The 18,634-nt window shown below is 48.2% G+C and overlaps 1 protein-coding gene across 9 annotated transcripts in view; it reads left to right on the top strand.

The window, feature by feature from the left end:
- Positions 1-18,634, top strand: part of CACNB4 (calcium voltage-gated channel auxiliary subunit beta 4) — a 76,266-nt gene that overhangs the window by 56,249 nt on the left and 1,383 nt on the right. For 4 of the 9 annotated variants that reach the window (XM_051810185.1, XM_051810187.1, XM_051810193.1 and 1 more), the window contains 6 exons: positions 425-483; positions 2,441-2,550; positions 3,669-3,820; positions 4,229-4,324; positions 9,135-9,320; positions 12,657-18,563. In XM_051810185.1, coding sequence (XP_051666145.1) covers positions 425-483; positions 2,441-2,550; positions 3,669-3,820; positions 4,229-4,324; positions 9,135-9,320; positions 12,657-12,917 — 864 coding nt within the window. In that variant the 3' untranslated portion in view covers positions 12,918-18,563. The other 5 variants (XM_051810191.1, XM_051810189.1, XM_051810192.1 and 2 more) reach the window with 5 other exon arrangements.

Genomic DNA, 18,634 nt, shown 5'->3' with positions numbered 1-18,634 from the left:
ATAGTGGGGATTCCAGAGGTGCCAGGTCATGGCCAGCAGTGGGAACATCCCATTTTTGTCTCTCAGAGAGGAGTGTTCTCTGGGGGAACAGTCACCCACCACCATAAATCTTGCACCTGCAGTTTGAAGGCAACCCTGAGAATGTCACTGCAGGTTAAAACCCCAAATAATCTGTTCAACCCGAGTGTCCCACCTGTTTGTGCCGTGTTTGGGAATGAGACTCTGGGAATGGGCTGCTGTGGGAGGGGGTGAGGAACAGGCAGGGCAGGGCAGGAGCAGCCAGGAATGATTGCTGCCCATCAGAGGGATTGATTGTTGGCCATATCCTTACCTTCTACTCACCTCTTTCCTTCCTTTTCCTTCCTTTTCCCTGCTTTTCCTCGCTGTCCACCCTCCCTGTCCCCCCCTCCTGCCCTCTGCCAAGGTGACAGACATGATGCAGAAAGCTCTCTTTGACTTCCTGAAGCACAGGTTTGATGGCAGGTGAGAAGCACTGCCCTGCTCGTGCTGCTTTGCCCACGTGTTACTAACATTCCAGTGGGGTGTTCTTCATTTTGGATGCATGTTCCAGTCTTATTCACTGCCCTTTCTTCACCACTGAGGAGTGGAACACAACTAACATCTCACTGTCTCCATTTCTGCTGGGTCTGGGGCAGGATTTCTCAGTTTAACACAATAATTCCTTTGCAGTAGTTTCCCCAACACCTGAGAAGAATCAGCTCTTAAGATATTCTTTATTTAAGCCTTTATTTTGGCTGCCCTGAGCAGTCAAAAATAACCAGAAAAAGCAATTTGAAGAAAAAAATACTGATAAATAAAATATAGAAAAATAAGTTTGTCAGTGCTTAAAAAAAAAAATATAAAGAGGGTTCATTCTCAGCTGGAGCACAGGGAATATTTCCTGGGGAGCTGTGAGGAGGATAATTTGGATTTCTTTGCTAGGAGCACAGGCTTGTCCATGGCATCTCTGCCTCTTCCCTGGGTAAGTGACTGCTGCACCTTTGGGATGTTCTGCCCTTCCCTCTTCCCAGTTTGTTCAGAATATTCTAACTGGGAAAAGGAGCTTACACTGTTCTAGCCAGTATATAACACTAAGGATAGAAATACCTAAACCATGGGCACTGGGACGGGGAAAATCATGTGGAGAAGAGCTGGAGCAGGATTTATGGAGTTTTGGGAGCTGAACTGATACATAAACAGCTCAGACAAAATGTTTAATGATCAACTTCTGTGCAAAATAATCTCCTCTCCTGCCCTGTTTGGAGCTGCCCAGTTCAAGTGATTTTCTGGGAATCCTAATTCCATTAGCAGTATTGGCAGCTGGATCAGGTGGAGTGTGGGATTTCAGCATTGGAAGGTTAAGTGGCACCAGCAAACTGATACCATTGATTTTTGCTCTGAGTAACTTCAGAAAAGCTGCTGCTTGGTCCTCCTGCCAACTTTTATGGCTTTGTGGTCTTTCTCCTCCCCCCTCCCTTTTCTATTTCTTTCTTTCCATCTCTTCTGCAGTTTTGTGACAGGTCCATGTTCCCAAGAAAAGAACTGACTGTCCAAGGAAAAGCCTTTCAAAAGGCTGCAGTGGGACTTGGCTCCTTCCCCACCTCTGAATTCCCTGTGCTTTGCCAGCTCCTTCCTTTGTAACTGCAGCCTCCTCTTCTGCCCAGGGAACCAAAGACCCACAATCCATTAATTTCTATTTTGAATTAATTTATACTTTTGGTCTCTGCTGTATATTCTGGTAATACGTTTATTTGTGAATTATTTAGAAAAATACCTGTACTTCTTTTGAACCCTCCATCTGATGATTTCACTTGGAGCTGCATAAACCTCAGGTTTTGTGGGAAAGCTGCTGGTCATTCCCAGCTTGCTTCCTTTTCATTATTCATGGCTCTTTGGCTCATCCCAGGCCTCCTAAATGGATTTTACGTGAAGGGATCGTGTGGTGTTTGTTTGATAACATTTTGTCTTGTCAGTTCAAGTAAATCTGAATCAGTTCAGGTAAATCAAGTAGATCAAGTGAAAAATCACTTCCCTTCAGTGAAGGAGGTTCAGTGAAGTTAAACTTAAGTTTAAGCAATGCAAGGAGCTGTGGTTTAACTTCTTTTTCTCTTGTTCATCCAAGTCAGACCCGTGTAACTTGTGATATTCGTGGGACTGTGTAAGTTCATGTAGGAGAGGAGTGAGTTGGGAGGAGGGAAGTTAATTAATGCACTAAGAATGGCAGAAACTACATCCCAGAGTCTCCAATAGCTCAGGGAAGGGAAAATCCCTCACAGTTCCCCAGCACTTCCCTTCAGTTGTTCTGGAGTGATGACATTACTCAGCTGGAAGACGTGTCTGAGGGGTGTCTGGGTGGGTTTGCCCTCTGGAATGGGATGTGCCTGCAAATCCTGCAGATCTGAGCCCTGTGCTTGTGCTGTGCCCGTGTTCCCTGTGCCAGGATATCCATAACCAGGGTGACAGCTGACATCTCCCTGGCCAAGAGGTCTGTGCTCAACAACCCCAGCAAGAGGGCCATCATCGAGCGCTCCAACACCAGGTCCAGCCTGGGTAAGGCACTGGCACACAGGCAATTCTGGCCCTGGATTTCAGGGTCAAGGTCACAGAAGGGTGGGAGGGACCCCCAGGGACCATCCAGTCCAACTCCTGGCCCTGCACAGACACCCCAACAGTCCCACCCTGTCCCTCAGAGCATTGTCCAAACCCTCCTGGAGCTCTGGCACCACTGCCCTGGGGAGCCTGGGCAGTGCCAACCACCCTCTGGGGGAAGAACCTTTCCCTGAGATCCAACCTGACCCTGCCCTGGCACAGCCATTCCCAAGATGCCATCAGTGTGTCCACAGCATTTTACTGGATAACCCCGAGTTGGCCTCCCAGCACCTTCTCCCTGTGCTTTTAATCCCACATCACAGGGGGCCAAAGAGCTTGCACTTGTCCAGCCAAGGAAAACATGTCATTCCTGACCCTGGGACCAGTTTGGGGTTTTATGGTGAACATCTACAGCTTAATTTTGCTGTTTAACCATGAGATTCTGGCTCTTCCCCCTCTCCCTGTTGTCGTGACTGCTGGATGAATTTTGATTTGGACTCGATGGTCTTGGGGGTCTTTTCCAACCTCAGTGATTCTGTGATGGGATGATTCCATGATTATTTCCTGCACAGAGGTGGAAATTTGTGTGTAGCATGTGCATGGTGTGTTTTTAAACAACACCCTGTCAGTTATTTGACATAAGTGGGTTTTTGTGGTTATAGAACTAGGAGGTTCTGCTTTTCACAGAGACCCTTCTTTAAGTTAAGTCAGAGTTATCATATCAGAACAAAAAAGAGTTTTAAGGAATATCCAAACACTTGCTGATTAAAACAAAAAATCTTGTGACTCCCAAGCTGTTTAGCAGATTTGGAAAATGTACTATTTTATGTTACTAGATATTTAATTGTGCCCAACATTTAAGACACTGATACTATAAAGGAACATGGCACATCTGTGCTTTCAGGCAGCAGAATTGTCTCAGAGGTAATATTTATTTTTAAAATGCCTTGAGTAACAGGTTATTTTATGGAAATGACATAAATTCCCCTACAGACTCTATGCAGGCAAGTGGGTGATGGTGTTTTTGTCTCAGTGCTGTGGGGTTGGATGGTTTCACCTGCTCTGTTTTCCTTCCCCAGCTGAAGTGCAGAGTGAGATTGAAAGGATCTTTGAGCTGGCAAGGTCCTTACAGCTGGTTGTCCTGGATGCAGACACTATAAATCACCCTGCCCAGCTTATCAAGACATCTTTAGCCCCAATTATTGTCCATGTGAAAGTGTCCTCTCCAAAGGTAAAGCCTCTCACCTTCAGATCCACCTGCAGGGCAGGGTGGGAGGGGGTGGAATCTGCACCTGAAGGGGGAAAAGAGTGACACAGCATCTGCAGCTGTGGTGCCACAGTCCAGGAATAATGTATGTCCATACCATTTTCATGGTGTTCTCTTGTCAAAAATAAATTGTTATTTCAAGTAGAATCAGGCAAAATCACCGCATTTTAAACTTTTCCAAGGGATCAGACGTGGTGCAGAGGGAAACGTGCCCAGCTCTCAGGGGGCTTATCAGAAAGGTTTGGGCTGGTACTCAAGGGCAGTGTTTTGTGGAGAGCTTCTGACCTTGGAAGTCCTCCAGTGGGATGTCAGGCTGAGCTCTGGGGAGATAAAAGGCCCTTAAACTCACCTTTCCCCCTTTCCTCCCGTCAGGTTTTGCAGCGGCTGATCAAGTCCCGGGGGAAGTCACAAAGCAAACACTTGAACGTGCAGTTGGTGGCAGCTGATAAACTGGCACAGTGCCCCCCAGTAAGTACAGCAGAAAGGCTGAGGAGCCTGTGACACGTGGGGTTGTGCTGATCCCTGCTGTGTTGGCCTCTCTGCAGAGCCCAGTCCATCCCTTATCACTCCCTGTGTGGTGGCTCAGGCAGCCCTGCTCCTGCCCCCTGCTCCTGCCCCCTGATCCGCTCTGACTGCCAGACACAAAGTGCCTGCTGGGACTTTCATCCTGGTTATCTCCTGAGCTGGCTTTGCTTTGGGCTCTGGCAGGGTGACAGGGCAGGGATGACGTGTAGGGGACAACAGCTCTGTCACTCCATTAGCAAATTACCATTGGTGGAGCTTAAGGTCCCAAGGGACAAAGTCTGAGCCTCCTGGTTTGGAGTCTCCTTTCACTGCACAGAGGAGTGTGTGCAGGGCTGTGATCCCTGATCCCAATCCTGCCAGCCAAGCCATTGCCTCATGGGAGCACAGTCACTGCCCTCCCACCTTGGGATCCAAGGCCCTGCCTCCTCACCTGGAATCACCTGCCTGCTCCAGGAGCAGAGGGCCTGGAACGCCCACCAGGGAGGTGTGTGGGGACAGGCTGGGCAGGGGTTTGGGCAGGGCAGCTCAGACTTGCTTTTGGTTTTGGAAACCACCCCTGGTTTCTGTGACACAGAGAGTGGGAACAGCCTTGGAGGTGGCTCTGTGTGGGATCTGTGTGGGACATTGGGGTGGGAATGCAGAGACCAGTGTTGGTACCAGGGCAGGGGTCAGACAGCCCAGCCTGGGGCTGGTGATTTCCCACCTCTCCTGTGCCAAAGAACTGCACTTGGAAATCAGCTTAATCCCCAGAAATTTCAATGGGCACTGGCAAAGTTTCCATGTCACTTAAAACTGCAAAGTGCTGACAGAAGAAATCTTGGAATGATCTAGGAACAAATCTGGGAGCTCAGCAGAGGGAATGCCCGGCCCTATTGGTCAGATAATGCCTCTGGAACACTTTGCCTTGTGTTCTGCAGACCCTGAAGAGGAGGTTGCCTCCATTTCAGATGGTTTTTATTCTCAATTCAGATTTAAGCAACAAAGTTCAAGCAGCCTTTGTCCTGGAGTAATGATCCTCAAGGATTGATTTCCATGGAACTTAACTTGGCTTTGAATGCCTCTTCAGATCCCAAACTTCACAGCCACCTCCCCTCTGGTCCCCACCGGCCATAAAAAGAGAGTTCAGGTATTTCTGGGCACTCCCCCTAAATTACAGGGATAGATGTTGCTTTCTAACTGTTCCAGGTGCTGGGAATTGAGGCTGAGCCACATCTCCTGGAGGCCTCGTGCCCCTCCAGTGTCCCAGAGCCACTGCTGGGGCTGTTTGTCTGAAAACACCCTTTTCAGGCTGACACTGAGTGAGTGAGTGAGTGCAGAGTGTGTTTTCTCAGCAGTTTCAGACACAAAATGAATAATAACTAATGAGGACCTGTGGAAACTCTGAATTTTGGCAGGTTTTGGTAGTGTTTTGGTGCAGATTCACACTGAAGTGTTAAAAAGCAGAGGAGAAAGGTCACAGGCTTAACTGAGCTGTGATCTCTTAAAACGCTGACAAATTCCTGTGAGCCCTTCAGGCCCCACTGACTAAACCACATTGGTACCCTGTTGTGTAGAACAAACTAATTCTGTAAAACACATCCCTTCCTGCCCCCCCAGGGGTGTGAGGGAACTGGGGCTGCCCCTGTGTGAACAGGCTCGTGGTGTTTGCACTGAGCTCACACCCAGCACAGCCCACTGCCATTCTTCCCCTGGGAAAGGAGTTTCCTTGGCCACCTGCAAGACAACCCTGGGCATGTTCCACAGCCTTTTTTTTTTTTTTTTTTTACTCTTCAGACAGTGATTTCTTCTTATTCAGCTTCATTTTGCTTACAGTTAAAATGAGGCAAATTGCCCAGAGAAGCTGTGGCTGCCCCTGGATCCCTGGGAGTGTCCAAGGCCAGGTTGGACGGGGCTTGGAGCAGCCTGGGCTGGTGGAAGGTGTCCCTGCCCGTGGCAGGGGGTGGGATGAGATGGTTTTGAGGTCCCTTCCAACCCAAACCATTCTGTAATTCCATGATTCTGTGAAAATATCAGTGTTGTAGCTTGTTGGTGCCTCGTGGCACTTGGATTGTCCATCCCAGGACTTGCTAAGCTCTGCCTTGAACCCCAGTCCTGTAACTCTGTTCTGGTGCCTAAGGCAGCAAGGTGAGGCCCCACCTGGATAAGAAAACTCTTTCCAAATGTCACAGACATGCATGAAACCCTCGTTGCTCAGAGGCTCTTCTGCCCTGCCGTGCCCAGGAGCCTTCTCAGAAGCCAGCTCAGCACTTTGCTCTGGGTGATGGGAAGGAAGTGATTGCTGACTTAGAGCTCTCCAAGGGACATGACAGCCCTGGTTAGGTTTAAATTCAAGCTGATCCATGATTTAATTAAGTAAAAGTATCCTGCTAAGAGCAAAGGCACTGCTGTCTCTCCCCTGCTTCATGGATCTCTCAGCTCCAGTTCCTGCAAGAGGAGAATTTGGAGTGTTTGTTCCAAGTGAACCACCCAATCCTCACTTTTCTCCTGTGCTGAGAGCAGCCTTAAGGAATCAGCCGGTGCTGCATGTCTAGACATTTTAAAAATAGCTGTCTCTTTGGGCATATTTGAGTTCAGGAACTGCTTTCATTATTAATTCCTTGCTAATCTCTCTCTGATGCTGCTCGAGCCCGTGTTAAGCACTGCAGGACTCCAGGAATATTACAGGACTCCAGGAACTCCACTGCAGGAACACTGTGAGGCTCAGAGGAACATGAACTGCACTGACTGTGCATTTTCAAATACAATGGTCATAAACAGTTCCTTGGGGTTGTTTTTTAAACTTTTGGCCCTGCTCAGAGAGGGTACAAACCCCTCTGGGCTATTGGACACAACCTAAAAAATAACTGCAGTTATACTCCAGCAGAACTGAAAGGCATTGGTATCATTAAAATGTAATTAAGATATATCTACAAGTTAAAATTCTTCCCCCTCTCATGTGCACAGTGGTCCTGCAGCAAACCAAAAGAAGGAGCAGAGGGCAGTGGCCACTAATTTTCTTTCCTGTGTATCACTTGAGAATCCCAGGATCTGGGAATGCTCCTGTCATCACTGTTTCGTGCATATTGTAAGAAAATACTGCAGAGAATGAAGTGCACTGTAAGGAGAGCTGGGGAGGAACTGCTTTACTCCATGACCCTTACAAACAAGGATCTTCTTAACAGATTCTTTCCTGCCAAATCCACGGAAATAGAGAAACCCAGTGTGAGCAGAACTGTTAAATGCCAGAGAAGAGCTGAGTGTTTCCTCTGTCATTATTTTCCCTGTGCAGCCCTGGACTCGGGATCCTGCCAGGGGGACATCCAGTGACAGCCTGAGAGGCTCCCCAGTCCCAGGGTTACTTTACAGTGAAATACTAAAAAGGTGACAGTTCTGCTGCAGCTGTTCAGAGTTCTTCTTGCCTAAATCCAACTCAATTCTTTATTTAGGAAAACACAGTTATACTCCAAGTGTAATCGTTTACTTTCAATCTTTCCACAGCAAAATACATGTGAGCAAGCCACATTCTTTTACTGCCTAATTTAACCATGTTTTAATTAATAACTCCTTCCACAAGTGATGATGTGAGTGATAGACTGGCATGTGAGGTGTAGCAGCATGGGGGTGAATAGCAAAGAGGGTGAAAATGCTGTAGATAAATAGAGGAGCAAACCAAACAGGAATAAACTCTGAGCTGGACCAAGGGATGCAGTGTTAGGAATATTCTGATTCGAAGGAAACTCCTTGCTGGCAGGGGAGAAACACTTCTCTCCCATGCAGAGAAGGGAGAATAAATTAAAAGATAATTAAAATGGCTTTATTACTTTAAATCTTCTTCTGTGTGCGTGGGGAGCTCTGTGCAAACACGTGGAGGAGCAGCAGCCTGTGGTTGGTATCAGTTGCCCTTCACACCCGCAGCACCTGCACTTGTTATTGCCATTTCCTGTGCTCTTCTCACAGCATTTTTCAAAGTTAAGATTAGAGATGAGATATGAAATTGAACTGCTGAAAATGTGGTTGTGTTTCTCTCGAGGGGCTCAGCTGGTGATGGCTGTAGGTTGGAGAGCAGGCAGGAGTGTCCAGACAGGCAGGAACGAAGGGAGGTCAAGCCAGCACATGGACATAGTGGCTGAAGAGTTCCCTGAAGCAGGAATGCTGCTGGTATCAGCACTGCCTGCTGTGGGAATGGTTTTTTAGGGGCATCATCACTGGAAATAAATAAATTCCTTAAGGAGTTTTGTGCCTTTGAGCTTGGAAGGGCTCACGTGATTTGTGGTGACCCTTGGGGATGGGTTTGGTGGCTCCCAAGAGCTTTGGTTCTTGGTCATCTTCTAAACCCACTTGTACCATTTTTTTTTGCACCCACAGAATCATGGAATGGTTTGGGTTGGGAGGGACCTTAAAGCTCATCCAGTTCCAGCCCCAACACCTCCCACTATCCTAGTTTGCTCCAAGCCCTGTCCAACCTGGCCTTGGACTCTCCCAGGGATCCAGGGGCAGCCACAGCTTCTCTGGGCAACCTGTGCCAGGGCCTGCCCACCCTCCCAGCCAGGAATTCTTTCCCAGTATCCCATCTAACCCTACTTTGTTTCAGCGTGACTCCATTCCCCCTTGTCCTATCGCTCCACACTCCCATAAATCCCCCTCTCCATCTTTCTTGTCGGCTCCTTCAGCGATCCCATGCCGTGATCCCTATTTGCTGACTCCTAAGGGTTCAGCCTGGCCAGAGGTGTCTGCCCTCTCCTCACTTCCCCGTGTGCCCCTGTGTCGTGCCCAGGACATGTTTGACGTGATCCTGGACGAGAACCAGCTGGAGGACGCCTGCGAGCACCTGGCCGAGTACCTGGAGGCGTATTGGCGAGCCACCCACACCACCAGTACCACCCCCCTGACCCCCCTGCTGGGCAGGAACCTGGGATCCACCGCCCTCTCCCCGTATCCCGCCGCCATCTCGGGACTGCAGGTAGGAGAGCCCGGCCTGGCCCGCCCAGCCCTGCGCTCCAGGTGGGTTTGGTCACTCCTGGGGGGGACCTGTGAACTGGTTTGTACAGCGTGATTCCTGTTTGCTCCCTGTTTGGCCACTGCCAGCAGGGACAGGCAAGCTGAGGGGTGTAACCAGTGAGTAACCACTCACTGAGCCCAGTGCTGAAACACCGGCACTGCTCTGCCTTCAGTGGGAATTAAAATGCCCAGCAATTCCCTCCAGCCAGCTCTATAACCATCCCTTTTATTCCTCCCCTCCTCGCAAAAAACCCTCCATATTTGTATCAGCAAAACCCCTTCCCCTTTTTTGGGTTCTTTTGAGTATGAATTTAACACATTTTTTTTTTTTTTTTTTTTTTTTTTTTTTTTTTTTTTACCCATTGAAAAAAATTGTGACCCTTTTTTTCCACAGGGATAGCTCAAACTCGGCTGAACTTTGACACTTCAATCGTGGCATGTAAATAGTCCTTAATGAGAAGTACGTGCTTTATTAAGTTTGCAAACAGATTTTTTTTTTATTTTTTTTTTTTTGGTTCTAAGAGTTGTGAGTGCTGGAGGGGATCAGGATTGCAGGGAGCTCTGTGTGCCGGGGGGGGGACCTCCAGGAGTGTCACTTGCTAATAATGTCTGTCAGCAATAGAGCTGAACAAATGACCCCGAGTGAATAATTCACCTGACAGATGTACCGTCTGCTCTGCCTGTAGAGTGTCTGGAAGCAGGTAACAGTGGTGGTTTCAGTGTTGCTGTGAGGGACCTGCACTGCCCTGCAGGTGCACAATTCCCAGCACTTAATGCCGTGCTTGGTTTCATTAGGAGCAGCAAGTCTCTGTCTCCTGACTGGCTGAGTGCACAAGCACTGCTCTGTTACTGATGACATGCACATGTAAACTGTTGTTTCCATTCTCACTTGCCTTAAAATTTCAGTTTTCCATCCCTCCATGCCAATAAAATGCCATCTGCAGAACTTTTTTCACCTCTTCAGTTTCATTTTGAGCACTGGGTGTATCCACAGAATTTTTTTCAGGCATTTATTTCTCTCTGATCAATGGACACCAGCAATAACTGTGCAATGTTGCTCCATTTACTTAGGGAAAACTCACACTGAAGATGAAAATCACCCCTGTGCAGTGGGCTGGCTGAAGGTATGCATCACTTAATCCCCACTCCACCCGGATTCTGAAGGGTTTCGGTGGGATGACTGGTGCTGGTGCTCTGCAGAGGGGTAAATTTCTCCTGGAGTCAGTGATGCCCACCCAGAGGCTGCAGGGTTTGGCTTGTGGTGCCACTGAGGGTGCAGGCCCTGAGGTTTTCCGTGGTTATCTCACAGTGAGGACTTCCCCCATCCCCATGAGCCACATGGAGGTTTTATGCCAGTCCAGGCCATCAGAAGGATTTGCATCAGTTGTCACTGTAATAATGTGTGTGGTAATTAGGGAGCACTCATGCTAATTAAACTGGCAGAGGTGCTTATGATACTGCAAGATTTTATATTACTTATGACCCTGATATCTCAGGGACTGAAATCCAAAAGGCCAGAGCCTCGTGTGACAGTGACACTGATCCAGATGTGCTGGGACAGTCTGTCCCTGCTTCACCCAGCCAGGATTTGGGAGTCTCCTTTTCCTACCTGGCTGTGCCTTGGACTTCAGTTTACGGAGAACTGAAACCTGTGACTGAACCCATGACTCAGGGAGGTCATGAGGGTGCAGTGAGGTGGCACAGAGGGCACAGGTGACAAGGCTGGGGCTGCCACACCTGGGCCTTGGGAATCACCTCCCTTAAAGGGAAGTGTCCATGCAGAGCTGGGGGTGTTCCCAGTCCTCAGCAGGAAGAGGGAATTTGGTCATTGCCAGCATGGCCTGGAAAAATATTTACTGCCCAGAGAAAGCTGTGGCTGCCCCTGGATCCCTGGGAGTGTCCAAGGCCAGGCTGGACAGGGCTTGGAGCAACCTGGGCTGGTGGGAGGTGTCCCTGCCCATGGATCCAAAGTCCCCTGGGATGTAAGCCCAGGTGTGACCACCCCAGGTGTGTCCCACACTGACACCTCGGGAAGGGAACAGCAGGATTGGGATGAACACTCAGTGCAGGCAGGGGAGCTGGAAAGTTCTGGAAAGGAGCAGGTTGCAGCCAGAGAGGTAAATTACTACAGGGAAGGTGAGCACAGAGAGTTACAGCTACAATTGATGAAGTGATTATAGATCCTAATGGCATTTGTGTAGGTCAGATGAATAGAAGGATAATTTATAATGAATCATGGAATTCCAGAATGGTTTGGGTTGGAAGGGACCTTAAAGCCCATCCAGTGCCACTCCCTGCCTTGGGCAGGGACACCTTCCACCAACCCAGGTTGCTCCAAGTCCTGTCCAGCCTGGCCTTGGACACTTCCAGGGATCCAGGGGCAGCCACAGCTTCTCTGGGCAACCTGTGCCAGCTGCTCCATCCCTGCCTGTCCAGGCTGTAACCTCACACCCACTGCTCCGTCCCTGGATGTCCTGTGAGCCCTGGGGTATAAATTCTGCAGGAAAGCAGTTGCCAGGCAGAGGGTGAGGCAGCAGGAAGAAGGTTTTACAGCCCAGAGAGCAGGGGCTGGAGCTTCAGCACTGAGTTTGTCCTGATGGGTGCTGACACTCCTGAGAGGTTCAGTGTGTGATAACAGCACACAAAATGCTTACTTTAGGCTATTTCTTCGTTGTGCCAATTAATTGGCAAAAACCATGAACTCATTTTGTTCACGTGAAAAACGTAGGGCATTTTTGTATGGGAATGTGAAAATATCGTGGGCTAAAACTTTTTAATTTATAAATTATCTCAGGAAAGGATTTTCTGCCAATGTATTTAAAATACAGTGTTTCAGCTGAAAGGATTTGTTAACCTCTAATCATTTCAGCCTCCCCTTAGCTGCCTGCTTAGCAGTCCATCACTGGTTTGGTCCTACGAAGGGTTTAAATAGTGCTCAGAGAGGCACCTTTTAAAAAAAACCCCGACAAACACCTTCAGACGTTATCTAAAACCACATAAATCAACACTCATAGGTAGAAGGGTGACTGTTCTGTTCCTGATCAGAGCCAAGTGATAAATGCTGCCACATCAGCTCACTCCCCATGCTCAGTGTGGTATTGAACAGGGCGGACACCGCCAGGCCCCCGCGGTCCTGCTTCCAGCTCCGGCAGCCTCCCCCCGTGCCCTGTAGGAGCCAGGCTTTGTTAGGCAGAGCTCAGCCGAGGCGCAGGGCCGGCAGAAGGCCTCCGAGCGCGGTGTGAGAGGCGGTGCAGGGTGAGCCCCGAGCGGTACTAACTTGGCCCGTTTGGCCCCGCAGAGCCAGCGCGGGCGGCACGGCCCCCCGGCCCCGGAGAACTCTCCCGCCGAGCGCCGCGGGCTCGGCCCCCCGGACGAGAACTACCACAGCGACAGGGCTCGCAAGAGCAGGAACCGCTTGTCTTCCAGCTCCCAGCACAGCCGAGACCACTACCCCCTCGTGGAGGAAGAATTCTCTGACTCGTACCAGGACTCCTACAAACCCCACCGGACCCGGGGGTCCCCCGGCGGGTACAGCCACGACTCGCGGCACCGGCTCTGAGCCACGGCCAGGATTCATCCCGTGAGAACCTCCCACATCCCGTAGCTAGGAATGAGAATCCAGTCATCTTCCTTTGGCAGGTGTGATGCCCGACACTCCGGTTGCACTCTGCTCTCATCCATGTTAATTAGGGGCGACCGAACCCCGCCCGGCCCTTCCGTTTCTGCCCGTCCATAGGGGTTGTTTTGGGGGTTGTTTTTGGTTTTAATACATTTACTGCATTTATAGCCGTATTTTTTTTCTCGTCGTTAGGTATTAGACACATCCGTTTGTAATTTCGGGTACCTGTCGAGGCACTTATAAAATGATTTCCTCTGCTGGAAATTCCAAATGACCAGTTCCACTTGGAACCAATTTATAAACCAATTCCTGTTGGAATTTGGGTGAATTGACTGGAAAGTCGACGTGAGCATGTTGCAAACAGTTGGGAAAAAATAAAAACGAACAACAACAAAGGTACAAAGAAAAATCTGACAATTAAAAAAATCCCTGGAAGCCAGAGAGTCAGCTTCCAGTATTTGTCTGCTGGAATTTCCACTTCCAGTTTAGGATAAAAGGATTTCTATTCTGCTGATTTCTTTCCAGGATGGCTTTTTCACACAAACCAAATGTAAACTCTCGAGAGTGCCAAATATCACAAATTATTGCAGCAGTGACAAAACACTTTCCAGTTTGACGTTATTTTTAGACCTGGCACGAATGTTGCAGCCAAATTCTTTATTTTAGCCAGTCCTGATGGTTTTGTCGGGACCAGCAGGGAGGAACTGAGACAGGAGAAGGGAAATAGGAACAGGAAAAGGAACAAACTCCATAGTTTGTGTGGTTGGAAGTTGGGAATAGCCTTTTTTCCCTCTCGTTTACCTGAGTACAGCTCCGAGTCCCCAATGGGACAGGAGTGTAGAGACATCAGATTTTTTTCTCCCATTTTGCTCCTGCCTTTTAAGTGGGAAACAGTCCCCTCCTCTTCCCCAGTGTGTGGAGTACCTCCATTCCAGTACACCCATGTTCCATCTTCCCAAATCCACCTGCGAATGTCTGAAATTCCAGCGTCGCACAAGAACCCTCCGGAAGATCAGGTCCCATTCCCCTCACGAAATCCAGGGGAAGGGAGAGGGGTTAAACAGTCACCACAGACTGGTCAGAACTGCAATAAAAAGGGAATACCAGGCGAAAATCTGCTCCCAGGGAGATCCTAGAGCTGATTCAGAGCTTGGGATTCCATGAGAAATCCTTGGAGATATCGCTGCCTTACTTCCTACCAGTCATTTATTCCACCAGTGTTGAGTTCCTTTAAACAGATGAATTTCTGGGATTGGACCTTGTGTCTTACACGAGCAGTGAAGCCTTAGATCCAATGGGATTGAAAAAACCGACCCCACCTGACCATTTTGTACAACCAGAGCCTCCCGAAATTCCCCACCTCGTGCATTCCCTAAAATTGACACAATTGTGCTGAACTTGCATTTTTTATGCAGGTTCATGGCAAAACTACTCATTCTTTCAAGAATGAGCATCGTTAACTTTTCTATTTGCTTGTTTTCCTCCCAAAGCCTGCTGAAGTCAGGCTTTGACAGCATGTAGCACTAATGGAATTTCTGGAATATTATGGTTTCTTCTTTCTGGACCAGCTGGCAAAGCCCACTGGTGTTTCCAGCATCCTGGAGTCTCATTATCTTCTTGAGGTTAACGAGAGCAGTCATTGATCTCTCTTGTGGGACACCCCACACTGACACAGCAGCATTGAAAGGTGGCAGATGATGATTAATTATTTTTGATAACTCCACTGTCCAACAGGCAGCTCCAGCCTCGCTGGGTGATCCCAGTGGACCCGTTCCCAGGATAAAAATGGGAATGTCTGCACCCACTGGAGTCACAGAGTTGGGATGGACCTGCCAGCCCTGGTGCTGCCCAGTTTCCTCCACCTGAAGATGCCAAAGGAGCTGAGGAAACATGGCAGGATCCGGCCCGGGAGCAGCAGCTGCATCTGCCTGCTCCAGCATTCCCTGCTCCAGGAATTGTCCAGCCCTTTTTCCATGTACAGCCCAGCACTTGCATGAGAAAGGAGGCCTTAGGCTGAACATTTCTCTCTCAGCTTTGCCCAGTTCCCTGTTTGTGCATCTGAGTCCTGATGGCAGAGGAGCCGTAGAACCCTCCCAGCAGCTGCTTCTCCTCCTCCTGCAGTAGCATTAGGGATCATTAGGGGTCATTAGGGATCATTAGGGGTCATTAGGGATCAGCTCATTAACTGCTTGCAGATATTTGCATATTTGCAGGTCGCTGCCAAGCACCCACATAGATTTTTCTAGAGCCTTTTGGAGCCTTGTTTTTCAGTCTTCCATGTCAGGCCAGGCAAGGGAAGGATCCACACCTGCACAAACCCACCCCCTGAAGCATCTCAAGTGCCAAAACTGCTTTGTTTGGATAAAAACAAGCTTGTGAGGGAAGTCTTGGATGGTCCTGAGGTCCTTCATTACGTGGGCTTAAGTTGGATTTACTCCTGTGTGTAATGAATTTCTCCCACTGCCCATTCCAAATTAATACAGGGAACCAGTCAGGAGTGATCCAGGTTTCCTTCCTTGCTGGGGATTTTTGTCTTTTGAAAATAGATACATCTGTAAGTACAAATATACCAGCTGTGCTATAGGTTCTGCATTTATTCAAAATAGCCTCTGTTTTAAAAAGGGATTTATTTTTAGGACACACAGTAATGAGTAAAAGCTGTGCTGGGGATCAGTGTTTCTGTCAGAATTCCAGCACTGCTGGATTGGGATTAGTGATTTAGCCAGTAAAGGTGAGAACAACGATCTCTACAGACAAAATTCGGTGCATTCCTATGTTTGTGAATCACTTAATGAAGGATTTTAAAGTTCTTAAACCCACTTTAAAGACAGTTAATTGTTAAATTTCAACTCCAGGTCCTTCCTCCTTGGCAGGTTGTATTTGACACGTTCACGTTTTTTTACTGGTGCCAAACATTTATCCCAGCTGAAGATATTTGTAACTTTGTGTTCAGTTTGATGCCAAATCCTCTGAATTCAGTTTGGTCTCAGCTCCACAGAATTCCCTGAAACATCCCAGGATCTCCTGTCTTTCCTGACTTAACCATTTCAGAATAATTTTGCTAATCCCATTGCTCCATATCCCACTGATTTGGGTAAATCAGGGCTTCTGATACTCATTTTTTCTTCAATAATGGATTAAATGTGTCCTCTGCTGTATTTTCTTCCCCAAGCTCAGTCCTTCTTAAGCTTGTCCTTGATTCTACATTCCTGATGGGTTTTTAAGGCAAAATAATTAGCCCAGTTTATTTTATATAGGAAAATAAAGGTGTGTCTTTAAAAATAAAGGGAAACTTTAATAATGTTGTGAAATATATGTAAGGAATTAACTCAGAGAAAGAGCAAAAAATGCTACTGAGGATTGAAATGTTAGGATTGAAATTTAAGATTTCTTTCATTATGTGTGGAATCCACTCAAGAATTGGAGTATTGTCATTAAATCCATACAGAGAATTTGGGGAGAAGGTGGGAATTCTGTAAAATGTTACTGTGTCATTCCTGTATTCCTTTGGAACTGGGAGTAGCCTTGGCTTGGTGTCAGTGGTGGTTCATAGACCTGCCTTTCCCCCCCAAATTCCCACCTGGAGCAGATCCTACTCCTGTCTTCTCCAGGAGCAGGGTCTGACCAGAAATGTCACCTCCTGACCATCACCTGCCTTACCAATATTCCCTGAAAACCAGAATGTACTTAAATTTACCCCCCTTATCCCTCTGGTGTTAATTCCCAGCGTGAGGAAATCTCACGGACAGGACAAAATAATCTGTTTTTCCAACGGTGTACAACCAGAGCGAGGACAAAGAAGCACATTTGTAATAGCACAAATTTCCAAGAATCCCACTCCTGCCTTCGGCATCGTGCTTTTTGGGAACCAGGGGGACACTTTTTGACCCAGCAGCAGTGGGTTTATGGCATTTTTGATCCCTTTCCTCGCTGCCTGATCCTTCAGCAGTTGGTTTTGGCATTTTGCACACGGGATTGATTTTTCAATAACTTGTATTCCTTCCACGTCAATGAATTAGTGACAGAAGCTTTCAAAATCCGAAAGCCCAGTGCATCCATTTCTGCTGGAATCACATTAATTCCTTCAGGTTTGGCCAGTGTGTAGATTTTGGGTGTGACTGAGGAATATCCCACGATGCACCAGTGGTCAGGACTGAGAGACTCCCAGTAAATGTGTTGTTGGGGCTACAGGGCTTTGAGGTGGGGGAGAGGAGAGTCCCAGCACCCAAAAATTCCACTGATATTCCTGAGAATTTCAAACCTAAAGGGAAGTGAGGGGTGCTGGGCCAAGGGCTGGGACACACCTGAGTCTCTCCTCGTGCAGAGAGGGAGAGTCAGCCAGGCCCTAAATCACACCAAATGCAGATTTTGGGTGAGCAGAGGGGGGGAGAAGGATGGGAACAGTCATTCCAACTGCAAACTCTGCACCTTGGGCTTCTCAGACCCCGGAAAATCTCCATTTCTCAGCCAAACTGGGTCCCAGTGGGAGCTGGGCAGCGCTGCCTCCAGCCTCACTGGGAGCCAGTCCAGAGTCTGGTGAAGACACTACTGCCTTTACTGGGAAAAGACTTCCCCAAGTTGGTGTTTTCTGCTGGTTTGCCCTTTGTTTCCCCCATAGATCCTGTGTGTGTAGCACCCGACAAGGCATGTGGGTCCAATATACTATGCAATGTGTACAGTGGTGCATGCTCTGCTCTCCCTCTGCTTTTAGTGGCTTTCAAAGAAAAACTCCGGAAAAAAAAAAAATTATATAAAAATAAATAAAATAAAACTAAAGTGGTGTTATTTTTGTGACCAGGATCATGCAGACTTGCATGCCCATAGTATCCTCATTTCTATGGATTCGTTTTCTGGAATTTAGATGTACAAAGATGAACTGCATTACGATTAACTTTTCTACAATAAATGAGCCAAAAGTACAAACCGTTGGAAAGTCTCTCCAGTCTCTTTGTGTCCTGCACTGAGGTGGGAAAAATGCTGGGAAGAGCCCCGAGGAGCCCGAAATCCTGTGGTATTTCTGTTGAGCTTTTGGCAGGGTTGCATTTCTAGTGGGATTTCACGACACCCCGAAGAAGGAGACGCATCTGCTCCGAGAAATAAATGATGTTTATTTTTATAACTGCTCTTAAATAGCTGCTGCTCAGGAGCACAGAAATCCAGATGATTCCTGGCTGCTCCAGCAGGGAGTGGAATCCTTGCAGCCAGCTGCTCCGGTGGAGGATCCTTGGGAATGTTCTGGGTTTGGAGCTGGGCCTCGGTGTCATCTCACAGTAGAGTCGGTTCCGAGAGAGAAGTGACAGAACGATGGGAGGTGTCAAGGATTGGACCATTAAAAGATAATTGAGTTTATCACAGAATGATTAAGGTTGGAAAAGGCCTCTGAGTCCCCCCTGTGCCCGGTGCCCACCTTGTCACCAGCCCAGAGCACTGAGTGCCACGTCAAGGCCTTGATGGTGTCCTGGAAAACTGGAAGCGCTGGGAGATGCTGCCTCTTCCCAAAGAGTGACTGGCAGGAACCAGCAACTTCCCAGAGATGTTGTGATGGCCCAAAAACCCACCTTGGAAGGACAGGAGGACATGGACCAGGTAAGCTGCTTTTACATTGGCAGTTTGACACACCTGATGCTTTCAGAATTCTGTTTAATTGGATTTTCTGG

Source organism: Manacus candei, unplaced genomic scaffold (assembly GCF_025592945.1).
Source record: "Manacus candei isolate 608988 ecotype Guabito, Panama unplaced genomic scaffold, ASM2559294v1 h1tg000077l, whole genome shotgun sequence".
NCBI lineage: Eukaryota > Metazoa > Chordata > Aves > Passeriformes > Pipridae > Manacus > Manacus candei.
Note: the sequence above shows the minus strand (reverse complement) of the source record. Positions and strands in the feature narration are given on the sequence as shown.